The following is a 26,082-nucleotide window of genomic DNA, read 5'->3' as shown; positions in this document are numbered from 1 at the left end:
AGGAGGGGAGCGCGCTGCAGCGGCGCGGAGGCAGCGCGGCGGCGGCGGCGGCGGCGAGCGGGCTGGCACTTCCACAAAGGCAGCCGGGAGGAAGCGCCAGCCAGGATTTGCTCCTCTCCCTCTCCCTCTCTCGCTGACTTCAGTTCAGCTCCTCCCCCGTGTGGTTGTGGCTTTCCCTTCCATCAAAAGCCTGATCAGCAACGCCAGTCTTTGGGGGGGAAAAAAAAAGAAAAAGAAAAAGAAAAAAAAAAGAGGAAAAAAGTGCAAAAGAAGGAAAGGAAAATAGGGGGAAAAAAGAGGGGGAAAACAAGCCGTTTCCCCTCCTCCTCGGCTGCATCACACACAGCAGAGTCTGAAACTTTATGGAGTTCTGGTTGTGTTTACCCCGCGGTGGGTAAATCGGCAGCACCCCGCTCTCTCGCTCCTTCTCTCTCCTTCCTGCTCCTGCTCGCTCCCTCTCATCAGCAATCAGCAGCAATGGAAAAAGTTGCTGGCTGGTACCCAGCCTGGCACGTCGCTCTCCTGTACTGGACATGGCTTTTCCTCTTCACTTTTGGCTTCACCGGTGCAGAAATAACTTGCAGATCCTGCCATTCCCAGGTGAAGCCGCAGCAGCAGCAGCAGCAGCATCCGCAGCAGGGATTATTAATGCACTTGAGGGGCGACCGAGGAGAAAGGGAGCAGGGGAGGCTCCCGGCGGCGGAGCGAGGTGAGAGAGGGCACGGGGCCGGCGAGCAGGAGGCGGCGGAGGAGGATGCCGCGCTGCAAGCGACCCTCGCCCCCGCTCCCACGGCGGCGAAGCTCCGCGGCGGCCGAGCACCGCGGCGGCCGAGCACCGCAGCGCCCGGGGGCGGCCCGCCGCGGTCGAGCGCGGCCCCCCGCCGCGGCCCGGCGCCCCCCGGGCGGCCGCGGCGGAGCCGGGCCGAGCCGCCGCCGCCGCCGCCGCCGCCGTCGCCGGGCCGCAGCCCGCGGGGCGCGGCGGGGCAGGGCGCGGCGGGGCGGGCGCGGCGGGAGCCGGGGGGCGCCGGCGCCGCCCGCTTCGCGCCGGAGGAGCTGCGGCTGGGCAGCACCACCTTCGCCCTCGCCGGCGACTCGGCGCACAACCAAGCCATGGTGCACTGGTCCGGCCACAACAGCAGCGTGAGTACCGCGGGCGCGGCGCGGGGGCGGCGCGGGGGCGGCGGGGCGCCCCCCTCCCTGCCCGCCTCTTCCCCTGCCGTCGTGGGGGAGCGCGTCGGGCTCTTCTGCTCCCGCGGGGCGCCTTGCGCCTCCGTCCCTTCCCGGGCGCCGCTTCCCGGGCTTGGCTTCGCTTCGCTTAGCAGTGTGCAGCGGGGCAGAAGCGCCTCGAAAAAGGGGCCTTTCTTCTGGAGCGGGGAAAAAAAACCAACTTTCCACCGCCCGCCCGCTGAGCGCGGCCCCCTCCAGCCCCTGCTCGGCCTCCGCCGCGAGGGCGGAGAGGAAGGGGCGCCCGGGGGCCCCGTCTCTCGCAGCCCCCGGGATAACCCTTTTGAGAGCCAGGGAGGCTGCAAACCCCCTCTGCTCCTCCTCCTCCTCCTCCTCCTCCTCCCGGCCCCGCGGGCCCGGGCGGCCGGGGGGCTCCGTCCCGGCGTCCCGCGGGTGGGGAGAGGCTGGGCGGCATCAGGACTTCATCTCCGAGGTGCCTCCGTGCAGGGAGGGAGGGAGGGAGGAACAAGCTGCTCTCTGCCTCTTGTCCCCCAGATGTTAACACGAAACAGTTCTCATCCCTCCCCTTAACCCAGACCCAGCTCGTGAATAGCGGCAAAAGGGCCCCAAAAAAGCAGCCACAGAAGTAGGCGATTTGGTTTCCAGGCTGGAGAAACTGTCACGGCACCAAAGTTACCAAGTAAACTTAAGCCTTGCATCCTCCCTCCCGCTGCTACTGTGGAGGTGACCCAGAGCCGGACAGCTGAGGCCTGGGGCAGGCCGAGGGAGCTGCTTGCCTGGCCTCCTGCTTGCCCTTAACTCTGCTCCGGGGCTAGCAGAAGTGGGGAGATCGGGCTGTTTGAATGCTCAAACTTCTGCCACTTCGTCTCTTTGAGACAGCAAGCTGAATGCTAATAGGAGAGAGGGGGGTGCCGGCGTGACAGCGCTGCCCGTACGACCCCTGCGGAGGAAGGGGACTCGGGCTCCTCTCCTGCCAGGCGTCTGCGGCTGTAATGCCAGGAGGTTTCTGGCTGCTCTGGGCCAACCCTGGGCCTCCCCTTCAGCTTTGGGTAGTAGAAGCCTGGTAACATTTCGCAATAATGGTTTGATGATTATGAATTCCTTTTGGTATAGATTGTATTAAGGTATATCACAGTCACCCGGTTTAGAATTAATGTAGATGTCAGAAGCACCTCACTGGGGGGTTCAGCTGTAGTTAATTGGAACATGGTTTTATGCTCTTATCAGGAGCTTTGTAATCAATTAATTGACTGAGGAATACTTGTCATCTCGGTTTTGAAGGCCGTTCCTCTCTCGTCCCAGCTCTGCTAGTCTCTCTCTTGTACAGTTGTGCTAACAGAAATTCCCTTGTAGGAACTCACGTCTGTTCATACAGACTGACTTGGGGCTGACACGGGTTTAAGGTGAAGCATTTGTTAAGCAAAAGCTTCTGATATAAAAAGCCATCCTGAAGGCATCAGTTCTGGTCTTTTGCTGCAAGGATGTTTCACCCCTGCATTTATGAAGACATATTATAATTAGATGTGTATGTGCATTTTGTTTTATATGTGCCTAGGTATATGTATACGTGTATATGTGTTTCCGCCCGCTGTGGTAATACAGACTGTTAAATGCCAGGGACTGCTTTGCTGCCGTCTTCTTGAAAGAGCTCCGCGTTGTGTCACGGTTGGGGAGGTTACGCTCCCACCTCGCTCCTGGGGTGCTTGGCAGTGCTGTGCCTTCTTGTGCGGTGACCGCGTCCCCCTCTCAATGCTAAATGAAGCTGGACCTCAGCAGGGCTTGGACGGATGACAGCCTTGCCCAGGCTCAGCTGAAGCAGTGGTGTTCATTCAGTAGTTTGCCCAAAGTGACACTGACCCAGTGTCTCTGCGAGGGGCAATTGGGCACTCACCTGTGAAGGAGAGGGGAGTGGGAAGGGGCTGGGAGGAGAGGCTCCCTGTGGGCTACAACATGTGCAGTCCTGCCTGCGCGGGGTCACAGGAGAGCCCATGATGCTGTTTGCAGGAGATGCCGTGCAGCCCGTGCCCTGGCTGTGCTCCAGCAGAAGTAGCTGCTGGCTTCCTGCCTGGGTTTCCCTGCTGGGCAGGTGGATGCAGCATCCCCTCTTCTTCCTGTTGGCTTCTACTGTGTCGTGTTAGTGCTGCTGTTAAACAGCTTTTGCCTTTCACCCGGGCACAGGGGCACTCTGGAGGGGGCTGTAGTTTGCAGCATCTGTGTGAGTACAGGAAAAAGGCAAAACAAAACCCAGAACATCTGAGGTCCCTTTAGATTGAAAAGCTGCGAAAATAAAACACTGTTGCCACTAAGCTGTTTTATTATAATGCACCTTATTCTGCCAGCCAGAGCCTAGTTCCCTGTATCCTTTTTTTGGTAACGTACTCAGTTGGGATACAATTGCAGTGCTTCCGACGGAGGGGAAGGGACCCCTGTAAGGACTGTTGATTTCTATAAGGGATTGTTCTGGGTGTTTGCAGCTTCTTTGGGGCAGGGCTGTCATTTCGTGCTGAGTTTGCACACTGTCTAACCTATGGCATCCTGCTGAGGCATTCTGCGTGGGGATGGACTCGCTGTGGACTCAGCCACAAGTGGAATAAGAATAATAAATAATGGTGCAAGTCATGCGGGTATAACTCTACCAACATAAATTAGTTTACATCAGGGATTGTTTTAGCCCATTAATGACTTGTGGTGCTCTCTAGACAGCTTATCCTCCAGCAAAATATTGTATCGTCCTTGACAGCAGTGCCTGAACAAGCACACAACTTTGCAGGCCAAGTGCTATGGCCTAGCCATATCCACACTGTGGAGACCTCAGATCTTTGGTGAGTGCACAGCTCACATCTGTAGGGACACAATTCACATGCGCACTGGTCTCTCCTCTATATCTTGACTTGTTCACCAGTGGAGCCAGTAGGTGCTCTCTAGAGGACAGCATAGATGTAGGGAGCCTGGATTGTCAGAAGACTGATGAGGATGAAACCTGGAGTATATCCAGTGTTGTATTACAATACAGATGAGCCTTGGGCTTTCTCTGACTCCAGTGGAGGTTAACAAGGCTACACAGGCCAATGGGGATGATCTGGCATCTCCAGAATACTGAACTCTTTTAGACTGCAAAACAGCGAAGAGCAGCTGCAACTAAATTGGGTACTGGGAATGGTTTTTGGCTTGTACTGTCTCCCAGACTATGTCTGGGAATGATCCAGGAGGGTTTTAACTGGCCCAAGTCAAAACCATGCCAGGACCACTCTGACAATTTAATAAGTCTCTGAATTGGTCTGCTATTGCTTAATTTACTTGGTTTGATGCATCTTGAGAGTCTTTCTACTGACTTCCATAGAAATTGGAGAAGTGGATCCTACCAAAAAAAAAAATCTTTCTCAGACCCTTGCTACAAGACACGCGTGTGAGATCTGCTGGGTCTTTGCACCACTGAGGAATTTCATCATCAGTGTGGAACTTGGCAGATTTATTAGCTTGCAGACATATCAAACATGCTTCCTGATTTGGTGTATCCAAACACTGTAGATTTGGAGTCCCTTGATGCTGTGCTACAGAGCAGGAGAAAACAGCTAGCAGGGATTTGTGTGTGAAGCTAAAAGAGACTAGAGATCCTTGCTTTTAATGGAGAGAAGCAAATCTCCAGGAGAGGTTTATTATGAGCTTTTGGGATATAGATGGTTTCATCAATCTTGGGGGTTTCAGAGCATCCGAGAAACCAAGGTCGCTTCTGTCTTAGGGTGACTCTGAGTGAGACTGGTGCCTTACTTGTTCATTTGAAAGGTACCCTGGTGAAAGAACAAAAATTGGAGGAGGTCAGAGGGTGAGGAAGTCCGAGCAGGAGCCTTGATGTTGGGCTGTAATGTGGTGCTCTGAAGGAAAGCAGCATGCATTTCACAGTTCCTTAATGAGGCAGGTTACAGTTGCCTTGTTCTGGACAAAATCTGTTCTCCTGGGCTGGACTGGACTTTGGTGTAGATGTCAAAGTGTTGAGGCAAAGAATTCAATCATGTACCCTGCTGTAAACCTGGGGGACTGGCTTTCGCATGTCATCCAGTGCTTGCATCTTCTGCAGCCCAGGAAATCTTAAAAACAGCTGGTTCGGCCTTCTGTGATTTACATGGCATGAGCATGGTGATTTACATGGACAGAGCTGAGCTTCTCTTAGGTCCTCCATAACAGAAGGTCCTCATCAGACTGATGGAGATGAAGTCTGGACCAGATGCAAAACAACCTGGCCAAACAGGTTTTATATTCCATCCACAGTAGAAAATCAATACGACTGTTGGGTCCAGTGCAGGATGAAGCATGCAAGGTCATCATTGCAGTTGTCAGGTGATTGCACTAGACAACACAGGAAGAATTAGGTCTCTTTTGGGAGAACTTTTGGACAAGGTGAGCCTCTACATTAGGTATTACTTGCAAGATCTTACCCAATGTTATTGACAGGACAAACTAAATGCAGGGAAGGCTGAGTAACGGTGTGCCTATATATTTCCAATGCACTGTATTTTCTCCAGGGCAAAGTAATTGGGAGTAACATGTTGGATTTTAAGTTGAAGAGTTCAAACCTACTTTATAAATTAGGAACTTAAAGAATGTGACAGAGCTATGGCAGGTACTACATCCTACAGTCCTAAACTGATCACACTCCATCTTAAAAACAATCAGGTTTCTTTCACCCCACCCTCCTATTGCCTTCTTCCTTTCTGGATAGCTGTTCCAATATTACTCTTTGGGTTTTTGAAAACCTCTTGTCTAATTTCTGGTCTAACACTGCCATTAGGCAATTTAGATTTCCTTTTTTATTTGTCCACATGCCTTTTAATTCCAGAGTTATTTTCCCTCCCTGGCACTTAAGTCCCCTGGAATTATTACACAGGCAGAAATCAGCAATCCCTTTCAGTCTCTGCTTTGCTAAATCAAACAAGCACTGCTCTTTCTGTGCCCTCTTGTAAGACAGATTGTGGAAAGTGAACTGTGAATTTCTAGGAGTCAGATTCCTGAGAGCTCAAATTTGAATCAAATTTTCGCTTTTGATGGGCACAGTTCCATGTGGATGGTAATGAATGTATTCCCTTTTACAAGAGAGACATCAAAGGAGCGTGTAAAGGCATGGCAAAAGTATCTTAAATGGCCAGTGTTTTTTGGTTCAGACCAGAATGGGGAATCACAGTCAAAGTTTCGCCACCTTCTCACCCTGAGACTTTTGCTTGGGCCCTTCGTTCATGAAACTGGCTGCAGTTATTACCCTCTGCCCTTCTTCACAAGCAGAACTGTGGCTCCAACGTGAAACTACCAGTGAAGGAAGAAGAACCTTCCAACATCATCCTGTCTCAGACTGGCATCACGGTGTATGACGCTGCGATAGCCCATTGCTCCCTTCTTCCCAGGGGGAATTGTATTATTAGAAATTAAGGAGATTAATATGGTTGTGGAGGCCAGAGGCAGCAGTGCAGTGAGACCCATAGCGAGGAATGACTCTGTTGTTAGTCGCTTTGTCTTTAGATTGGTTCCTAGGATGCAGGAGAAAGAGGTCCCAAAAAAGATTTTTCTAAGGCGGATGCCTGCATTAACAATATATAATAATATTAATAGTAGTAATGCACCAGATGGTGATACTGTTTCAGGCTAATCTCTCACTAGAGCTAATGAGAGTTTATTTAGCGAGGACTGAGTAAAAAGTGAGGGGAAAAAAAAGTCATTTAAACCAGAAAGATTCAGGTCAAATTAAAGTATTACCAAAAGTCCTCCATGTTTCAAATTTTAGTCTTCTGGATTACATTTGCTACTGTACAGATCATATATCCATTCCACTTTATATCCATTCTAGATATGAAACCTTCTTTAAAACAAACCTTCAGTGAGAGAAAACACTGGAAAATTTCACAGTGACTTTGAATTAGGACCTTATTTCTTTAACAAAAACAAAAAAGTGGGTTTTTTTTTACTTCTGTGAGTGGGGAAAAAAGAGCCAATAGCCATAATGTTTCTTTATTCTGTGTTGCAATCCATCTCTAGGTATATTTCTTAACCAGATAAAACGTAGGCTTTTCATACACAGAATATGAAATGGGACACACGGGAAACAGTTATTAAGAATAGCCATGTATTAAGAGAAAATGGTGGGTGAAAGAGAATCTGTGAGGACTAGAAGAAAGGCTTGTCACTGAGCGAATCCGGTCTCAGTGAAAGTATTTGGGAGATGGTAAGGAACTTGCACCCGGATCGACAGATGTGATATGCAAATCCCATCATGGTGGGAGATTAAGGAGAATAAGGGAAGGGCTCTGACAGTTGTAACTGACTTTCATGCAATATCAAGAGGCTATATACTGTATAAAGCAATAGGGTTATAATTTTCAATCTTCTTAACACTGTGCTTAATAATAGAAAAGGGTTTTCTCCCTTTTCTCCTGTCCTCAGAAAAAACTTTTTTCATATCTCTGACCTGGAAATCATGATGAGGTCTGTCCAGAGGGGGAAGCAAGGAGGTCAGGATTCTCCAGATCATTTTGGAGAGGTTAGGGAACGCTCTGACCCGTTCTGCGGCGATGCAGCTTTACCTATGGAGGGCCACAAGATTAGCATCACCCTTGGACAGTCTTGCATGCTCTGGGCCTTTCTTACTGTGCCAGACTGAACACAGCCATCGTGTTGTGCAGAGCTCCAGTGAGGGGAGTGAAAGTGCCCCATCAGAGACCTCTCCCTCTGGAAAATGCTGGAGTAGCTTGACCAGAACATTTCATAGGTTCAAATCCAGTTCCTGTAATGCTTATTTGACCCTCTTATTTGTTGCTCCTGGGCCTGGGACTCCTGTGGGTCCTGTGTCCTACCCGGCAGCCCAGGCCTGGGAATGGTAGAGCATCTCAAATTATAATATGTGCCGATGTTTGGGCAACTGAGCTTAGCCTGAAGCCTGTTTTGTGCTCAATCCTGTTCATCCAGAACCAAAGCCACATTCAGGTCTTCATTTCATAAGGGGAGAAAAAACTTCAGACTGACACAAGGCACTTCTTTTCTCTCAGTTTTTTTAATCTCTGGCCAACAAACCAAAAAAATCAATGACTCCCGAAGCTCTAATTGACATTTTGATGTTAAATGAAAATGGGCCTTGATTCCAATTCAAATGGCAGCACTGGGTGATAGGCTAATTATTCTGGAATTTTAAATGCATATAAAAGTTGATGCAGTAAAATGACTTTTTGTGCCATTTGCATTTTTTTTTGGCTGACTCTCTTAAATCAAACAACAGTTAACATAAGAGCCCTTAATCCCTAATTCTGAGCGCTGGTAACACAATAACGCTTTCACTGGTTGGTATTGCACTTTCTCTCCATAGAGAACATAAAAGGCAAAGTATTTTGAGTAGGAACAAGATATTTTAGGATATGCCCTAAAATGTAATTCCTTTCTTTTAGAGGATCTCCAAGAACTTAATTTAACCTCACATCACGTCCCTAAATAGGAAAGTGATGCTCTCCCGTGATAATGCTCCAGGACTCAAAAGTGTCTCTGAGCCTCTCATTGCACTGCAAAGCTGCTTTTTGCCATGCTGGGGCAGTGGGACTGTGGGCTGGCTGCTGCTGGCGTGGGAAGAGGGGCAGGAGAAGGCTGAGGAACAAGGAGGAGATCTGTGGGTGCGAGGAAGGAGGTGGGAAACTGGACTTGCCATTTCTGCTGCCAGGGAGGGTTTTCGGTGCCAAGGACACGCTGGTGGCCAAACCCTCGCTCGTGGGAGAGGACCTCCTGCGTTCGCTGCCCACGAGATGGTCGGTGGCAGATGTGGTCCTGCGGGGGAAGGACGCCGCAGGACATCGCGGGACAGGTCGAGCTGATAGCAAAGTACGCACAAGACAGTGAGCTAGAGGACAACAGCAAACCCTACCTGCCTTTCCTCCCCAGGAGGTCGCCCTCATAAAATAAAGATGCTTTTTTCCCCAGAATATTACATTCTCTAATGCAGAAGCAGCAGGGCATGGCAGATACTCTTGGACCAGCTGGGCTGGCAAAAACGCTGGAGTGCATCTCATACATAAAGATAGGACCAGTGTTTGGATGTGGCTGAAATGCATTCATCAAGGCGACTTGCAGACTGCCACCAGGAAAACGTGTCCGGTGCCCTACTTATCGCCTCTCGGCGCCCCTCGTACACGAAGAGCTGATTTGCAGAGTCTTTCATGCTTTGCACAGACATGTTCAATCAAGAGATGAAGGAGGAGGGATGGAAGTGGGTGATTTGCAGTTGTCATCCCAAGGCAAGTGCTTTCCCAAGGCCTGGATTTTTGGACAGAGGGTGCTCAGCTACCTACGAGAGCTCTTCATCCCTTACAGCACCGAGTCCCAACTCACTGTCAGTGCTCACATCTATTTGTATTAGGTTTTATGTTGCCTTTGCCAGTGATTATTTATAGCCAGCAATGCCAGGAGCTCTTGCGGATCATTTTCATACAGCCCTTTAGGAGGAGGTGAAAGGCTGTTTAGAAAATCTTGGGCTATTTAGATAATCCAGCAGAGACATCATATTTCTCTCCCAAAATGTTTCCCTTCCTCCCTCATTCTCACCTCCCCCACTACATTTCATGTTGAGAAAATAATTCAAGGGAAATATTTTATACAATAAATGTAGGCTTGTTTTTTCTCTTCACTAATTGTCCCTGCTCAGTGTATGTTTTCTTCAGGCGCTTTAAAAAAAAAAATTCTTTTTTTTGTGAAAGTCCCTGACTCAGAAATGCTTAAAATCAATGGGAGACCCTTCAGTGATGTTGGAAAGGGCCCCATTTAATCACTTGGAATAGATCTTGTGTGGAATATTTTTATTTTAAATCCAAGGTGCATTTTCAGTAGTTAAAAGAGGTAATATACTCACTTTGTGTGTGTGTGACTGGGTCAGTATAAATCTTTAGAAGTAGCTTAATATTCCCTCCTTGACAAAGAATTCTGCCAGTACTTTTTGTTGAATAGTCTCTGAAAACAACTAGAGGTGAATTACACTGTATACTCAAATGAATATTCAGGGACCTTATTTTTAAAGAATTTACTTACATATAAGCATTAATACTTTTTTTTTCTGGGGGTAGCAATCAAACTTAAAGTGAAAACCAAGCTTTATATGCCAAAGAATCTGATACGAAAATTTAATTTGCTTTCTATATAGTTTTAGCTCAGGTTCCCAAGAAAACATGACTTTTCTGTAAGCAAAAGATAAAAAGCTTTAAATAAATCATTACAGTAAACACAGTCAAATTATGGGAAGGGTTATCTGCAAATCAAAGTTAGGTCCTACTTTGATTACATGAAACAATAGATATTTTTATAAGGGAGGATAAAGAGGTAATTAAAAATCCATTTAGCAAAGCAGCAGCTGCATTAAACGTAATACTAAATTGCACAGACCTCTGGCGAAATATCACTAGTTAGAGGAGTTTGGGGGATATTTGTTCCCTGAGAAGGGATTTTTGGGGGAGGTGGGGACAGCAGCGCGGGAGGGGACTGCAGGGCACCTCTTGCACTTCACCTGTGCGTGCTTCCGCGCTCCCCTAGATACATGAAGGTGGACAGAGCCTGGGCGAGAGAGGCGTAAGGGATACGGAGCTGGGCTTAGCCTGGACCCGGTGGCCCAGCACCTCCACAGAGGAGCCACTGAAATGTAGTAATAGCTATTTCAGGCGATCGTAACCTAAAGGAAGCTTTGATGTGGGTCCGGCGTCTTTGGGCAGCTGCAGCCGGCTCTTCTTCTTTGCCGTCTTCTCTCCCTCCACCAAAATATTTGTTTCCCAACCCCCTGAACGTGCCGTTATCTTTGCCGTGCTGCGGGGCAGGGCTGGAGCCGGTCCTGCTCCGTGGCCTCCCTCTGGACCGCGCTTGTTCGCTCCGGCTGCTTCCTCCTCCTCCTCCTCCTCCTCCTCCTCCCGGCCACCCCGGTCCTTCCTGCCTGTTGATGCTGTTGCCTGGCGACTGCTCCGTGATGGACACCTTGGAGGGGAGCGATGATTTAAACAACCCGAACTGCCATCCGAGAGCAGCGATCGTTATTGTGATGTGACAAGTGGTGACAGCTAAGACAGCGACGCGTTTGGAGTGCAATTCATAAATAAGTAAGTAAGTAAGTGAGTAGATACAGGGGGCGAGTGCCGCGCACCTGCGCGCGGAGGCGGGCAAGAGCGCTCGCCCGCCCTCCCCGCTTCACACCATCCAGCATGAACCGGCAGGCTCCGGCCCCCTTAGTCTTCCTGATAAATCCAGGAGACTCCAAATACTAAGAGCCTGACTTCGCTTTGTTGTAACTTCAGGGAGAATTGGTGGAATCTCACCGAGTGCGGTTTGTCCCAAGCTGTTCATCATCTTCTTTGACATTGCTGCCGCTAATTAAATGGCTGCATTTTGCAGCCTATTAGGGAAGGCTCCTCTGGTGGGCAATGGAAATCGTCTTCTCATTGGTTTTTACAGCGTGTGAGCTGCTTGGGATGGAGAGGAAAGGAAAGTGTTATCAAAGTGTAATGTCACGGCTGATGAACAGGGACTGGGCATGCTGTGTTTGACTAGAGAACCACAGTTTTGTATTCAAACGCCACCGCTTTTTGGAAGAACTCAATCTGCAACCTGAGTATTGCATTTGTAATCCTTGTCCTTGCAGGAAAAAAAATTGAAAACATGATCAGATGCACCTTAAAAACTATATAAACCAGGACACTAAGAAGAAATGGATCACTTTTAGTTGAGAAACCTTAAGAAAACCCCACTCATGAACTTGGAACATGAAAAAAACTTTTTTTTTTTTGAATGTTCAGAGCTGGCCAGTTCTGCAGCAATTTGATTGGAGCTTTGTGGATTTAGTCATTAAAGTTTCCTTAAGACAGGTTCCTGTGTCTCTTCCCTCCTACACTTTGCTCAAAAACTTTCCTATAAAACGTATTGTTTCTCTTTCCCCTTCTTCCTTTCACTTTGTTCCTTGTAACGCAGCTCAGAATTAGACCCTGAGTCTGGGTTGCAACAAGCTACTTGGATATCCTGGCCTGCAAACCGGAGCAGAGGAGCTGCTGGACAGGATCACAGCTGAGATCTGACAAAACTCAGCATCCCCCCACTAAACATATATGTGCCAGTTTTGCAATCATTTGTCTACAGCCCAAAAGTAGTAGGTTTATATCCCTTCCAAAATTTTTCTTACTCTTAAGTGTAACAGTGTTGCTATACATGTCATTTTTTCAATCCCCTTTGAATGCTGGGCTTTGAATTATTTGATTGTGAATGTTTTCCTCTTTTGGGTAAGTGTGCTTAAAAGAGAAAATTCCTGACGATTTGAGAGTGGAACAAAGGTGCGTGTCTGACCCTCAGCTAGGGCAAGCCAGCGTGGGGTCATTCAAGTGCTTATTTACATCAGCTGAAAATCAGCCTGTTCCTGCCCCACTGGGGTGAATGCCGGGTCCGGCTGGTTGGAGTTGCTGGCTGTGGCGGTGGCACAGCTCCTGCGAGCCGACTCCTGCAGCCAGCGCATCTCATCTGCTCCCCCGGTTAGCGCTGTGTTTGCGCATGAAAAACCCTGGCTGGGCCATCCCTGGCTCCTCTCCTGCGGGACTTTTAGTTTCAGGTCGGCTCTGAGGGACTGCAGAGCTGTCACCGTCCAGGACTCATTAGATCCAGTGGAGCAAATAACTTTCTTGTTGGTGTTTTGTCTAATTTCTGCATGGATTTGGAGGGAGGAAATGAATGTGTCTGGTGCTTCCCACTTGCATCTCAGGCTCCGCTTTTTGTCCTTATCCCGAATTAGCATGGATTACATTTTTGCCATTCTTCTAGCCTGTTTGGGTACTGGGCTCTTCCAGCCCTCCTCAGGGAACTAGCACAGTCTTGGCAGGTTCATTACAGCTGTATTTTCACTACAAAGAACAGCAATGGGGGTTAGGTACAGCTTCAGTGCAGGTAAAAATCACCTTTTTTAGAGTTAGCTAAAGATATTCTGCTGAGGTTTCTTTGAACTTTTTAAGTGATGCTAAGTGGAGCAAATATTTCCAGAAAATGTTTGTGCACTGGATTACCTGCCTATGCTTTGGTGGTTGCTCATGTGTTTTTAAAATTGCTGTCAGTGCTTGTGCTTAGTACAGCAGCACTGATTTTATTCAGTGCTCTTCAAGTTCTTAAGGCAGGCCTATCAGTGAGGCATCTGAATGATGGCTTTAAAGGGAAATAAGAAATCAAACCCCAAACTGCTTTACAAAGATCCTTCCATAAAGCGTTAGGAAATCACCAGTGCTCCTGTCAGACCGAAAGAGGAGAGAGAGGCTCACACACATGCGTAGAGAAGAGGATTTCATGCCTATGTTGGTCTGTCCTTGCCCTAACTACGTGATGTCTGGTGCCGTCTCAGAATGAGGTGGTTCAGGAGAAATGTTGTGTCTGGGTCCCTGCTCTGTTTCTGCCCCTGGACCTCAGCATTGACTCAGGTGAAGCCAAGAGTTACTCTGTGGCCAGCAGAAGGAGACCCGGTCTCTATTCCTTTCCAACTCCTAGCTGTTCAAAGACCAGGCAGAAAAAGAGAAGCGTTTGTGGGAAATCCTGGAGTTTGACAAGGTGAGTTTTGGTGAGAAGCACACCTCTATGAGCAAGCAGGGGAGGGAGGTACCTTGAGCGATCTAATGAGGAATGGACAATATAGTACAAAGGAATTAGCACCTCATTATGAAATGTTACTTGGGAAATGTATACTTACTCCTCTATATAGAGAGCATTTTGCTTAAATAAGGACACACTATATCATTAAACAGATGGAGATCTTTGGAGAGAGTTCAGAAAAGGGAAAGATGCCTATAATTTGGTGCTTTTGCTTAAATACATGGAATTGTGTAGCTGATGTCTGAACCTGGATGATAGGATATGAATTAGATTTTAACCCGTTAGTAAATTTGCCCTTCTAATAAGCTACTCAGTTGATCCAGAAATACAGCTCACATTATGCAGTTGCAGCTGCTAGAAGATGAAAATACTTCATAGTAGAAATACATGGTATAATGAGGTATGGGAAATGAATGCAGTAACATCAGTCTGTCATAAAAAGACAAAAGAAGATAGGCAGATGACATACAGTTTTAAATATTCACCTTCTGTGTTGAGTTACAAAGGACAGATGATGTCAGTAAAGTAAAAACTCCTCTGAAACACATATAGCATTAAGCACGAGTATTAGAGCCACCTGGGGAAAGAATGTCAACAGAATAATTTTCCATTAGAAAATACAGTTTAGTCAAAATCAGAACATTTCTTGGGGGCATGTCTTATCTAATGACATTTGCTACACTGAAAAATCAACCAAAATTGTCTGCATTATGATAGTGTCAAAAACTGTAGTGAGAAGCATTCCCTGTTGACTTTTGCTTTAGCACAAGATTATGGCAAGATATCAAGATATGTTATGTCATGGACACATCTTTTATCCTGAATATATAAGAGTATGTAGAGTATATGGGACACTATGTGATGCTTAACCTCATTCCCAGGGGTGTAAAAGTTCATTGTTCCTCTTTCCTCCTCAACCTTCCCTTCTGGGGAATGGGTCACATGAACAGATGGATTCTGTCTCCCTCCTGAAGAGATTTTATTTCCAACTATCTTCTCTTCCCATATGTCTCCTTAGCTACACAGTGGACATTGCTGAAGGATTTTTGCTGAAGGTATCCTAACAAGTTCTTTAGCCTGTAACTACAGTGAAAAAGCAGGCAGATGGTCTCAAAGGCAATACAGTCTTTTCTTTTCTGTGCTGATACTTGTGAGAATTTAATCCCTGAAACCCCTGAAGTTGCAGAAACTGTATCTCTATCTATGTCTTAATTAATATTTCATGTTCTGACATTATCAAAATGAAATGCTTTGGTGTTATTGAATATCAGCTGAAAAAAGAGTTTCCTGATATTCATTTTTGTGGGAAATTTCACAGGCTTGCATTTCCTTCTTGCTTGGGACAAACCAAATTTCAATTTGTCTCAGTTCCTCACAGAACAGAAATGCTGGCTTCTGACCCATTCAGATAGAGAATGTATCTCAGAAGGTGGTTTTCTAGTGAATCTCAGCAATTTTTGCTTTCTGTAAAATGATCCTCAGTGGCTGCTATAAAGTTAGGGTAAAGATAACTCGAATGCCACTATTTCTTTTCGTTCCTGAAACAATCTTGGCTTTATTGAGGACAGCTCTGTGGAAAGTCAGAAACGCGGCAACTCAGCCGTTTCTTAACCAGCCAGAAACTCAAGGGAAGAATAGATTGCAAGGGAAACATTTGAAAACCCTAAGAGCTATTTTTTGCTGTTCTGTGCCCTTTCACTGCTGAGCAGATTGACAGGTGAGATCTTAACGAATGTGGTTTTCACCTGCGCAGGAGCCCTCCCAAAGGTGTTGATCCCCGACATTGTTTTGCACGCAGAACAAAGAGGTGTCATCTCCCTGATAATTGCAAATCCTTGACAATGTTCCTTTTACAGCGCTAGAAAGTATACTAGGCACTTCTTGGAAAACAGAGAAATACTTGATTCCTGGCGCAAAGAACTGACAATCGTATATTTAGATGTGATCTGGGAGGCAGATGTAACCACTAGGCTGCAGAAACAGCTGCAAGGGCTGCTCTGGATTGCATTACAGGGGCATCAGATAAGGTGTTTGCAATGGTCTCTTGCTTAGGCAGCAGATAGACTAGATAATTGGTCTTTCCTTAAATGTGTGAACAAGCAGCAAGAAGTAGCAGATGCATGAGGTTTACAAACACATTGATCAAGCGATCACTCAATTCAGCCTGGCAATTTTTTTTTGTGTGTGTGTGATTTAGATAATGAATTTTTAAAAGGAAAACAAGGCACAGATGCACACGCACAGACACACGCATGCATGAGATTGGCATTGACTTTTTAGTGGAGTGAGAGGGAGCAGGAGGCAGTTTGCAGGACGCTGTCAGGGTGTAAGCTGGCCCCTTTAGGGCTGGGGACCCAGCTGGCTCTAATTCCCTGCCTTGCCACGTGGAAGGAAGGAGTGACTAAGGAGGAGGAGATAAGAGGGCTAAGAGGGGAAGGGGAGAGTCTTGCAGGAGACTAGATGAAGTTGTAAGTAGTCCTTTTGAAGAACTTCTAGTTAGGCATCTAATGAGAAGAACAGGTTTGTTTGTTTTTGTGTAGAGAAGTTAACCTGTGGTTGCTGGTGAACTCTAAAAAAAGCTGCTCATAATTGGAGTGTTGAGTGATCTCTTAAGCTTAAGAAAAAAACTCCGATATGGCCTGGAGTGTTTCCTGCCTGAGAGGAGAAGCTGAGGACGAAGTGTGCCCTAAGCAGGTAGGAAGCCTCTCTGTTACAGAGGTGTTAACTAGAGAATGAGAAAAGACTTGGCAAAATGGGTGGGTGAAGCTGGGAAAGCAATGCGTGCAAAGGTGGTGCCTGGAAAGCCTGGCGGATGGAGCATCAAGCTGAAGTTACAGATGGAGCAGAAGGACAGGGTAAGGTCCAAAGGCCAGGTTTGCGTGACGTGGCCATGAGAAAGGAAAAACGGGCAACAGAAAAAGAGGTGCCAAGACTGGGGTTCATGGACTTGTGTAATGTGATCAGAGCAATTGATTAAAAGGGTATTTTTTAGCTCCAGAAAAGCCTAAAAAGAGGCCTTAAAAGGAAAGAACATTGCATGTGACCAGTCTGACACAGTTTGGTGGGTTGGTTCAAACACAAGAAGGGAGAGCGTGAGGTTTTGAAAGAGGAGTGTATGTTTTCTGTGCTGGGGATTTTGTGTTCAAGCAATGTGAAAGTACTGGCTGGTAGCAGAGGTAAAAAGAGAAGAGCCAGGTTAAAAAATGAAGCTTGGTTATGTGCTGGTGAACCCTATTTTGTTGGTGAAAGAGTCTGGAGGAGATCAGAGTTGCTGACTTGGAAAAAGGAGACAAATTGGTGTATTTCAACATAGTTAGTCAAAACTTAATACTGAGTGGCAAAGATGGCTGCTGGGGGTGGTACCTGAATGGAAGAGTATACCTAAAGGTAACTTCCTACTCTGTGACTACCCCTGCGCATGCTGCACTGTTTGTTGTCAGCATCTCCATGTGAAAGTCATGCTGCACTCAGCCAGCACCTGTGGAGGTCTGGTGTGAGCCAGCCAGCAAGCCCAAAGCTTGTGTTTCATGCATCTGGTTTAATTGTATTTCTGTGCTTAGAGTCACAGCTGTAGCATGTGAACAAGGCCTTCTTAAGGAACATAAGTAATTACACAGACTGGTGTTGAGACACCTTGCCAGAAGAGAGATATTGTGTTTACTTTCTTGTATTTGGCAGGGCAGAAGCTTTGCTATTTGTAGAGGAATAAGCTCTTATAGCTGGAAAGCAGCTGCGTAGGGTTGAGGAAAGCTCAGAAAGGAGTGAAATAATTGGGGATGACTAAAGGCTGTAGTCCAGCAGCTCATGTTTTTAGAAGGATGATGTAAACGCGCACAGGGGCCTTTGGCCCCTCCTGTGTCATCTTGACAAAATCTAACATGGCCAAGGGATTTTCCTGGTCTCAGTGGGTAGTTCGGAGAGGTGCACTTTTGCCTTTCAAGTGTGCAGCTTTAAATACAAGCTCTCTCTGGAGCTGGCAATGCAGTCCCAGCAAGATATTTTCAGCCCAGCTTGGACTTGAGGCTTAGACCCGAGATGCAGTAAGTTGCCATTCATCAGCTGACTAGTGACAATGTTTGTTGTACTCTTGGCTTGCAGCAGGGCTGAGGTAACTATTTACCTTGGCCCATGCTGTGAGGCAGCTAAATTGAGTTTTCTTCCAAGAAGAGGAGCCCTCATGTGGCAGTAACCACAGAACAGCTAATGTGTGGCAACTCATTAAGTTGTAGTAGTGTGAGTTACTTCATTTAAATGCTCAGATTTCTCCAGCTGAAGCTTTCACATGTCTGCCTACAGAAACCTGCACTAAGAAATTGCTTCTTGTGTCCTTAAGCTGTTGGCAGCCTGTGGCAAAGGGCTGATTTTAAATGGCTGGGTATTTTATAAGAGGCATTAAATGGCTTCTAGCACCTGATTCCAAGAGTGTCTCATCTCAAGGGGGTCAGGAGTCTGTGGCCTCACCAAAAATTGCAAACCCCCTTATCAGTTGCTGGCTGCCTCTGGCTTCTCTGAGAGGTGGTTTCTTCCATTTCCATTGATATTTTTCTCCTCTCATTCATGTGTGTAAGTTCTCTAACTTATGAAAGTAAAGTACAGCTTGGCCTGCTTCCCTTGAAGATCTGCCAACAGCCACATTAACCCACAAGTATCTTCTTTCTAGCCAATGTTTTGTCAGGAGACCTTCTGTCTTGATACTGCATATTCCCTTCTGGAGAGCAGAGCGGAAAGATCTTGCTGCACTGTTCATAGTTCTACTTAGACTTTCAAATATATGTTTTGAAGCCAAAAGGAGCTTTTTGAGTTTTCCCACATGGTTTCTATTATGAGATATGAAGAGAAATTTGTGTTTAGTGGACACTGTCTGGTATGTGTATGTGTCTTTTCTGTTGTGGGTTTTTTCGTGGGTCTTTACCAGGTATGCGTTTGGTTCAATCTGGTTATTAGTGTAGTCTGGTCCTTGGCATGTTTGTGCCTACTGAAAGGCAGTGAGGATGGCCACTTGCTGGTTGATAATGGACAGGTGATTATATCCCAGCCACCCCTTCTTCCATCTGGTACACCAGCACTATCTCTGAGTGCCAAAATGCATGTGGTATCACCAGCCCATACTTAAGAGAATGACAAGTCGTATCTCCCCAGAAGATGAAAGTGATGTAGCCTTCTAACATGGTTAAGGCACAGCATTTCCATGGTCCACAGCATTGCACAGCCAGTGGTGCGGCTACTCTAGATACCTTGGTTGCAATAATCATCTGTCTACTTATAGCTGATCTACTGGGAGAGCTTATCGTATACAACAGTGCTCTGGAGCTATAGCAGGGAGCATTAGCTGCTCTGCCAGTATAAGCTCTTGGACTAACCTGGAAATCATTTTCAGAAACATTGATTTTTGAGGTTTGTTATTTCTCTTTTGGGCTTTGAGCTTTGAGGATTTCCAGGCTGCTTTCTGCCATCAGAAAGATGAAAGAGCAGACAGTCTATCTGTTTGGCTTTGATCATGCTGGAATGAAGGAACCATTTTCATGGAGGTCTGGGATGCTATTTTGTGCTGCAGTTTCACTGAGGTGCAAGGCTTTCCTAGTCATCCTCTCTTAAGGTTAAAAATTGACTTGTTCAGGAGACAAGTTAGCCCTTGTCCTGTTCTTTAACTCCTTACTTTTTAAATAAACCTGAAGTATTCATTTTGGAGTAGAATTGCAGCATTTTAAGACATGAGGACAAGATGCTTATTCCCAGCTCAGCACTTGCTTGCACTGTTATCACCGGAAATGAAATGCTCCTGCAGTCCCATTACGCAAAGTTGGGATGTGAAGAAATACACAGAAGTCTTGATAAGACTCCACTGGTTTTCAGTATGCGGTGTTGCTGAATAGCAATTCCTGGTGGGTATGTATGCAGGAGGTAGTTCTGTCTGCATAGCCACAGCTAGCTGCAACCTGCTATTGACACCACTTCTGTTCCCTCGCACAGAAAGTAAATTGTAGCCAGAATGAAATATTTTGCTAATTAAAAAATGTTAAATGATCTCCATCTACCTTCTCCCCAATGAATAATGCAATTGAATTATCATTAGAGCTTGTACAGAACCTCTGGTAACAATGGAGCTATTTGTATTAAATTCAGCCCTAGGTTTTTTTATTCAGCCAAGTCCCATCATTGTGTTGATTGTACTTTGAAGTCATAGCAAGCTTCTCTCTCCTGCTATTCACTTGATTTATTTCAAACCCAACATACAGCTCCTAAATTCTTGTTAAATTTGTTTCTGAACAAAAGGACTAAGCTCAGTCTCTCTTTTAAATGAAAGACATAAGGCAGTTATGGTTCCATTCATTTGCTTGTATCTATTTGCTGCATCTAGAGAGCTATTGTTATGCATGCAGTACTGGAAAATAATAATACTAATAAAAAATAATAATTCGCCAAGAGTCTGCTGTCAATAGCAACAATCTAAAGAGAACTCAAGCCTGGAGAGAGAGCGATGGTGTTTCAGCTCTGCTGATAAACTTTAATACTTTCTGGATGCAAAAAGCTGCTGCAGAAGAGATGAAGGAGAGGAACTGGAGGGATCTGTTTAGTCACTGAGGTCAGGTCATCATGTGGTGTCAGTGGGGTTCATTCTACTCTGGACCGGATCCTTTTAATGGGAATATGGAGGCTACTCAATGAAGTGTGACTTAAAAGCGCTGCTGTAAGGGGCTGATAATCAATGAGGGAACTATGCCTCCTTGCGGCCCTCCTGTCTTTCTGCTCTTTCCTGAGGAAATCCTTTTCAGACTCAGGTGCTTGCAACAGCTGAAGCTGTAGCTCCTGGTCTTTACGATGCTGGTCATGCATGAGCTGCTGCGAATGTGGAGCCTGTGAGCCTGCCTTGCTGATTGTCTCTGCGGGGGCACGGGGAGTCGGGATGAGCTGGGCTGGAGCATGAGTTCGATGGTTTAGTTGGAGAGCAATTTGAGCTAGCGAACTCAATGTGCAAAAGGGTTTATGAAGTTGTTGGAGGATTGCCTAACTTCAGGGATTGTGTGTGTGGACTATACCAGGTGTACAATAGGATGTTACTCCCTTCCAGCTCTCACTGGTTTCTGACTGTGAGGGCTAACCTCTCAAAAAGGAGGAGTTAAAAGTCCTGTTGTTGGCACCCGCTTTGAATCGGGTAAGGATCAACATCGTTGATGATCTCTGCTCTGTAGGAGTTGTTCTTGTCTAGGCTGGGTGGTTGGCCTGGCACCCGGAAGGCTTTTCCTAGCTTAGGTGAGTAAAAGCCTACTGAACTGCAGGTCTGTTGAAAAGCCTGGTTATTTAAAATGCACTATTTCTGTGTTGGCCTCCTTGGAAAACTGAGTACAGAAGAGCTGGGTGGGTGGGATTAGTTTCCTTTCTGTGATAAAAGCAGATTAATCTTAACACTGGCTAAAATTGCATCCATTTTTTCCTTGGTAAATGAACCATAAGACACACTGTTAGAAGTGAACCTTCCATAATGACTGCGGTTAATATTTTAGAGCCATTTTCTCTGTGGATCAGAGCTTAGATTCAGGCGTGTGAAAATCGGCGATATATGCTGTATATTAGCTTGATTTCTATTCATTTTCAGCTCGAGTGTTTTCCCCTTCCCTTATGCTAATTTCAGAATACCTGCTCTCTGTTTTGTTCTGTAGAGCAAGGGATTTGCATCCCATTTCATCCCAAAGTAACTATGCATGTACCAGGGAAGTGCAGCCTTGTAGGCAGAAGTGCAGTAGGACAGTCCATGTGCTTGTGGGTCTGAGCAGAGGCTTGGGAAACCTCCGTTCAGTTGTCAGCTCTGCTGCAGACTTATGTGCTCTCAGGAAAATCCCTTTGCCTCCTGGTGCCTCAGTTTCCTGAATTGTAACAAGCGTATTAAAATCCTTGCACTGCCTCTCATAGGACCCAAGAATCAAAATGTCTTCAAAGGCTGTGCTATACTAAAATATCCTGTTTACAAAAAGGCTAAGGTAGAGTACGGAAAAGATCTCCTTGTGTTTGGTGGCAAAGCACCTACTCTGTTCATATATAGGTTCTTACCAAAGGCTCATTTTGGATGTTGCTCCCCTTTCCTTGATTTTTGTGTGCTTGGAGCATGGTGGTCTGCTTGAAAAGGGCTCAGCATGAAGCATTAATTTAAATTATGGAACTGCCTGTTGAATTAGATAAGGACCATTTCCTCAGGGGGTACTTCCATGAAGCTCATCTAAGTGATTGCTCCTGCTATCCTGACCTGGGTCTGCACCTCCCCTGCCTGAGGAAGGGATGAGGGCTGCACTTCAGGAGCAAGGGAGAAGGTGGCGCTGCAGCAGGGGATGGAGAAGCTGTGGTTGTGATGGGGCCATGCTCTTGGGGTGATGTGGCTAGTTAAGTTTTGCAGCCTGAGTGTTGCCCTTGGGAGGGAGAGGAGCTTCCTGTCCCATAGTACTTTCAAGAATTTATTTCTGTTTAGACTTGGATCTTTTGGAATATTTAATGAAGAAGTGGCCTTACTTGCTGAAGGATAGCTGGTGGAGTTTTGCGAGTGCAAATTTCTCTGCTGCAAGGAACATTGCATATGCCCAAGGCATGTGTCTTGACAGTCTGGTTCTGCTGTTTTTCCTCATTTTTTTCCCTTCTGCTCCCACTCTACAGTGCACAGTTCATTAATTTCTCATTTTCCCTGTCCAGTGCAGAGAGCACCAACCACTGAGCGCCCACTGCATTCATCTGGGGTAGGGAAAGCCCCTGCCCTGGTGCCTCTGTCACTGTGTTCACTGCTGTACAGCTCCAAGGAGGAGCGTAAAGGAGCCTGGGGGGGGGGGGGGGTGAGGCATTTCCAAAGCACTGGATAAACACCCTAATTCCTGTGATTATGCTGAAACTAGTTCAGTGATAACTCTAGCATGATTCCTGCTTGAGGTGGTGTTATCAGTCACCTTGCTGCAAACCACCTTTGAGCCCCAGGGTACTTTATCCCTTTCTTAAACAAGTGCCAGGCAAAGGATGGATATTGTCTCAGGGCCTTCGGCCTGATCCATCGGGTACTGTTCAGCAGTGCTGGGGAAAACATAAGTGATCAATAATTCGGTCTCCATTTGCAGTGTGCTTTGCGGGGCTGTTTTCTGCCTGATTCCTGCTCTTGCCTTCCTGAAAGAAAAATTAAATTTCAGGCTGGGCATCTCTGCTGTTAAAGCCCTGTCTCTGACAGCCTGAGTTTCCCATTACTTTTGAGTCCTAACGTATAAACCAGAGCAGCAGAATAAACTATGCAGTGCTTAAGAATGACTTGACCCTGTCATTCTTTCTTAACATCTGCTTCGGTGCTGCTTGCAGGTGCTGAAACAAGTAAATAGCCCAAGTGGCTGAGAAAGCTGTAGTTGGGCTGCAGCTAGCTGAGAAACTGCAGCAGGAATATGAGAGGATTTTAAGACGGCTGCTCTGGAATGGAGTTTGGGACAATTTATGCTGTAGATATTGGCTTGAACCTAGAATGAGAAGTTGGTCGGGTAAATGTGACTGATATGCTAAAAAATAATTGGACATAGCCAAGGTAATATTTTTTTTCTAACAGATCTTACTAGTAGAAATTGAGTTGCTAATATTGTAATTATTCTCAATAAAGTAATTTTTTCCTGTATATATACTTTGCCTTGCATTTCACCTAAATTAGGGAAGCAAATTTTTATCAGTTTCACTTAGGTCTCAGGCCTTGGGACTACTAGGTGTAGACTCTGAAGCATATTTAAGCAGGTCCCTATTTGGTTTTCCCCTGACTTCGTTAACAGGAAAACTTGGAAAATATCTTTCATCGTGTCCTTAGTGAAAATAAACTGCTAAATATTTTGACAAATGTTTTGGTTTGGTGATTATAACCAGTAACACTAAACAATTGTTTCTACAACTTGGATATTTTATACATGCCAGAAGAGTGACAGATAGAAGCTGTCATTCCTACTATTTGCCCTTGTGAGAAGTCGGCATGTTTTTTCCCCTGGGGGGGGGGGGGGAAGCCCTCCAGTTTGACGCTTCCTAGCCTTACTCAAGAAAGGAAAAGTGAGTGCTGCAAAGGTTCACAAAAGGTTTAAGTAATTTAAAAATTTAATGAAAAGAAATTAGAAGGTACCATCAGAACAGCTGGGGCAAGACAGGATCTGATTTCATATCTTTGTTATGGGGAATCTCCAGGGCTTCTGCTGGGACTCTGCTCTTTGCTTTGTCTGTGCCCCACTTCGCAACTCTGTCACACTGCAGCATTACCACAAAAGAAACCCACCTTTTTTATTTATGAATATCTGAGAAAAAATTGTCAGCACCATCTATTGGGGAAAAAGAGGTATTGGTTTCTTTACTGATTTGAATATGCAAGATCCTGTAGCTTTCTCTTGCTTTTTTGATTTCTATCTATACTTTAAAGTGAAAATATTCCCAGGAACCTGCTCTTTTTTTTTCTTATAGCCTGGAGTTTGTGCTTGGGGGACTGTGCCTTGTTTCTGAAAGTACATTCAAGAAATGCAGTGAACTGTTTAAAAGGGGGCAAGCAGACAAAGATTCAAATGTCAAAATGGTACCTTGGCTGTGGCAGGTTCTGTCACATCAATAGGACAAGAGCAGCAGCAGCGAAACAATTTGCAGCCGGGGAGATTGACTCAAGGCAGTAGACGTGCCTCTATCTAGACTAGTGTGTCTGAGAAATTTGGGTGGAGAATAGGATATTTGACCTTCTTAATCTTTTTAGGACAAAGAAAGCTAGCTCAGAGAAAAGGCAGAGGAATTATTTCTATATTAGCAGAAGACTGATTTCAAGACACTCCTCTGAGGGGTACTTAGGAAAGTGTTTAAGATTTGAAGTCAGTTAAGGACAGATGTGGTTTGATTAGTTATGAATCCTACTGATCAATTAGTAGCCTTGCTAGCATGTTTCAGGAAATTTGTCTGTGTAGCCCCTGTTGAGACCTCTAGGGTGAGATTATCTCCTAATTTTCATTTTCTGTTATACTATGTGCTTCTCCTTGTTTCTCTTATATTCTCACCCATAGTGTTTTTGTACTGCCCTTACCTCTACATCACAGGTGTTTTTGGCTTCCTGGCATTCCTTCAATATCATGTAATTTCTTGCTAGGAGCACCATGCCTGCAGGTTCAAGTCATGCTTTTGATGATAGACAGATGTCTTGAGAATGCAGCAAGGAAAGGTATCTAAAGTCAGCAAAGTCTGTTCTCTGCTGCTGTGGGAAACTGTTGTGACCTGTTGCCTGATGGACCAATATCTTTCCTACTACTAGTTTTAAATAGTTTGCCCTGCAGTGTCTGCAGAATACTTCAAAAAATCTTTCTGATCTGTTCGTTGAAAAACCTTTCTTTAATGCCGAACCTGATTACATTTAGGTCTTATTTTACCCACTTGCTGCTCTGCCAACATGATCTTTTAATTTACACTGTTTTTCACTCTCCGGTATTTGTACTACCTTCCCCTCTTTAGAAACAGAAGTCCTATCCCTTTGTAATCTGTTTTGCTTGGTAAACGTGCAAAGGTCTCTAATGGCATGGTCAGATGATTGCCAATGATGGAGTCACAGTATTCTAAGAAGTTGAGGCCATACAGGTAACTAAATCGCTAGCTGTTTAAAAAGTTGGGCAACTACTTGTCCAGACTCCCTGAATAGTTACTGGAGAGAACTCCAGAGGTTAATTTATCCCTCCTATCATAAACACACATTTTAGTGGCTTCCTCCATAGGTGGAGAGGGAGCTAGATTTTAGATAATTAAATGCTTATTTTTTGGATGACTTACTACTTGGACAGCTAGATGAATGTCACTCAGACTACAGGAGGGATTAAATATGAGGGAGGGAGGACAGACAGCTGTATTACCTTTGGGAATGTGGGCTGGTTACAAATATTAAGGGTTATCAGGCCTCTGCGGACAGTGTAAGCTGGACAGCTTCAGCTTTGGTTCCACTGGCTGATGCAGACTAGGGGGGGATTGCAAGGCTCCTGAAACAAACTGCGGAACTGCTTAGGCACTGACAACCTCTGGAGCTCTCTTCAGATTTAAGTGATCTGAGTGACAAGGCTCCCCCCATGCTTCCCTTGAGAGGTGTGTGCTCAGTCTAATTGATTGACCCATTAGCAAAGCAAATTTTTCTTGCTATTCTGTCAAAATTTTCCTTCTGCTTAATTTCAGCCCATCACTCCTAGTTATGCCCCTGGTGAGCCTGCTGGAGCTGCCTCTGCCACACTATAGCTTTATTGATCTTGGCTCTGTACAAGTAAGTCTTAAATGACTGAACTTAGTCCT

General features: G+C 45.9%; 1 protein-coding gene across 1 annotated transcript in view; it reads left to right on the top strand.

The window, feature by feature from the left end:
• The first annotated feature begins 225 nt into the window (after positions 1-225).
• The window catches only part of LOC106497456 (VPS10 domain-containing receptor SorCS1), a 309,481-nt gene continuing 283,624 nt past the window's right edge, over positions 226-26,082 (top strand). The window contains exon 1 of the mRNA XM_067299556.1: positions 226-1,140. Within this exon, the coding sequence (XP_067155657.1) occupies positions 478-1,140 (663 nt within the window). The 5' untranslated portion in view covers positions 226-477. The remainder of the gene's footprint in view (positions 1,141-26,082) is intronic.

The sequence above is a fragment of the Apteryx mantelli genome, chromosome 7, assembly GCF_036417845.1.
Source record: "Apteryx mantelli isolate bAptMan1 chromosome 7, bAptMan1.hap1, whole genome shotgun sequence".
Taxonomy (NCBI): Eukaryota; Metazoa; Chordata; class Aves; order Apterygiformes; family Apterygidae; genus Apteryx; species Apteryx mantelli.
This window is presented reverse-complemented; position numbering and strand designations above follow the sequence as displayed.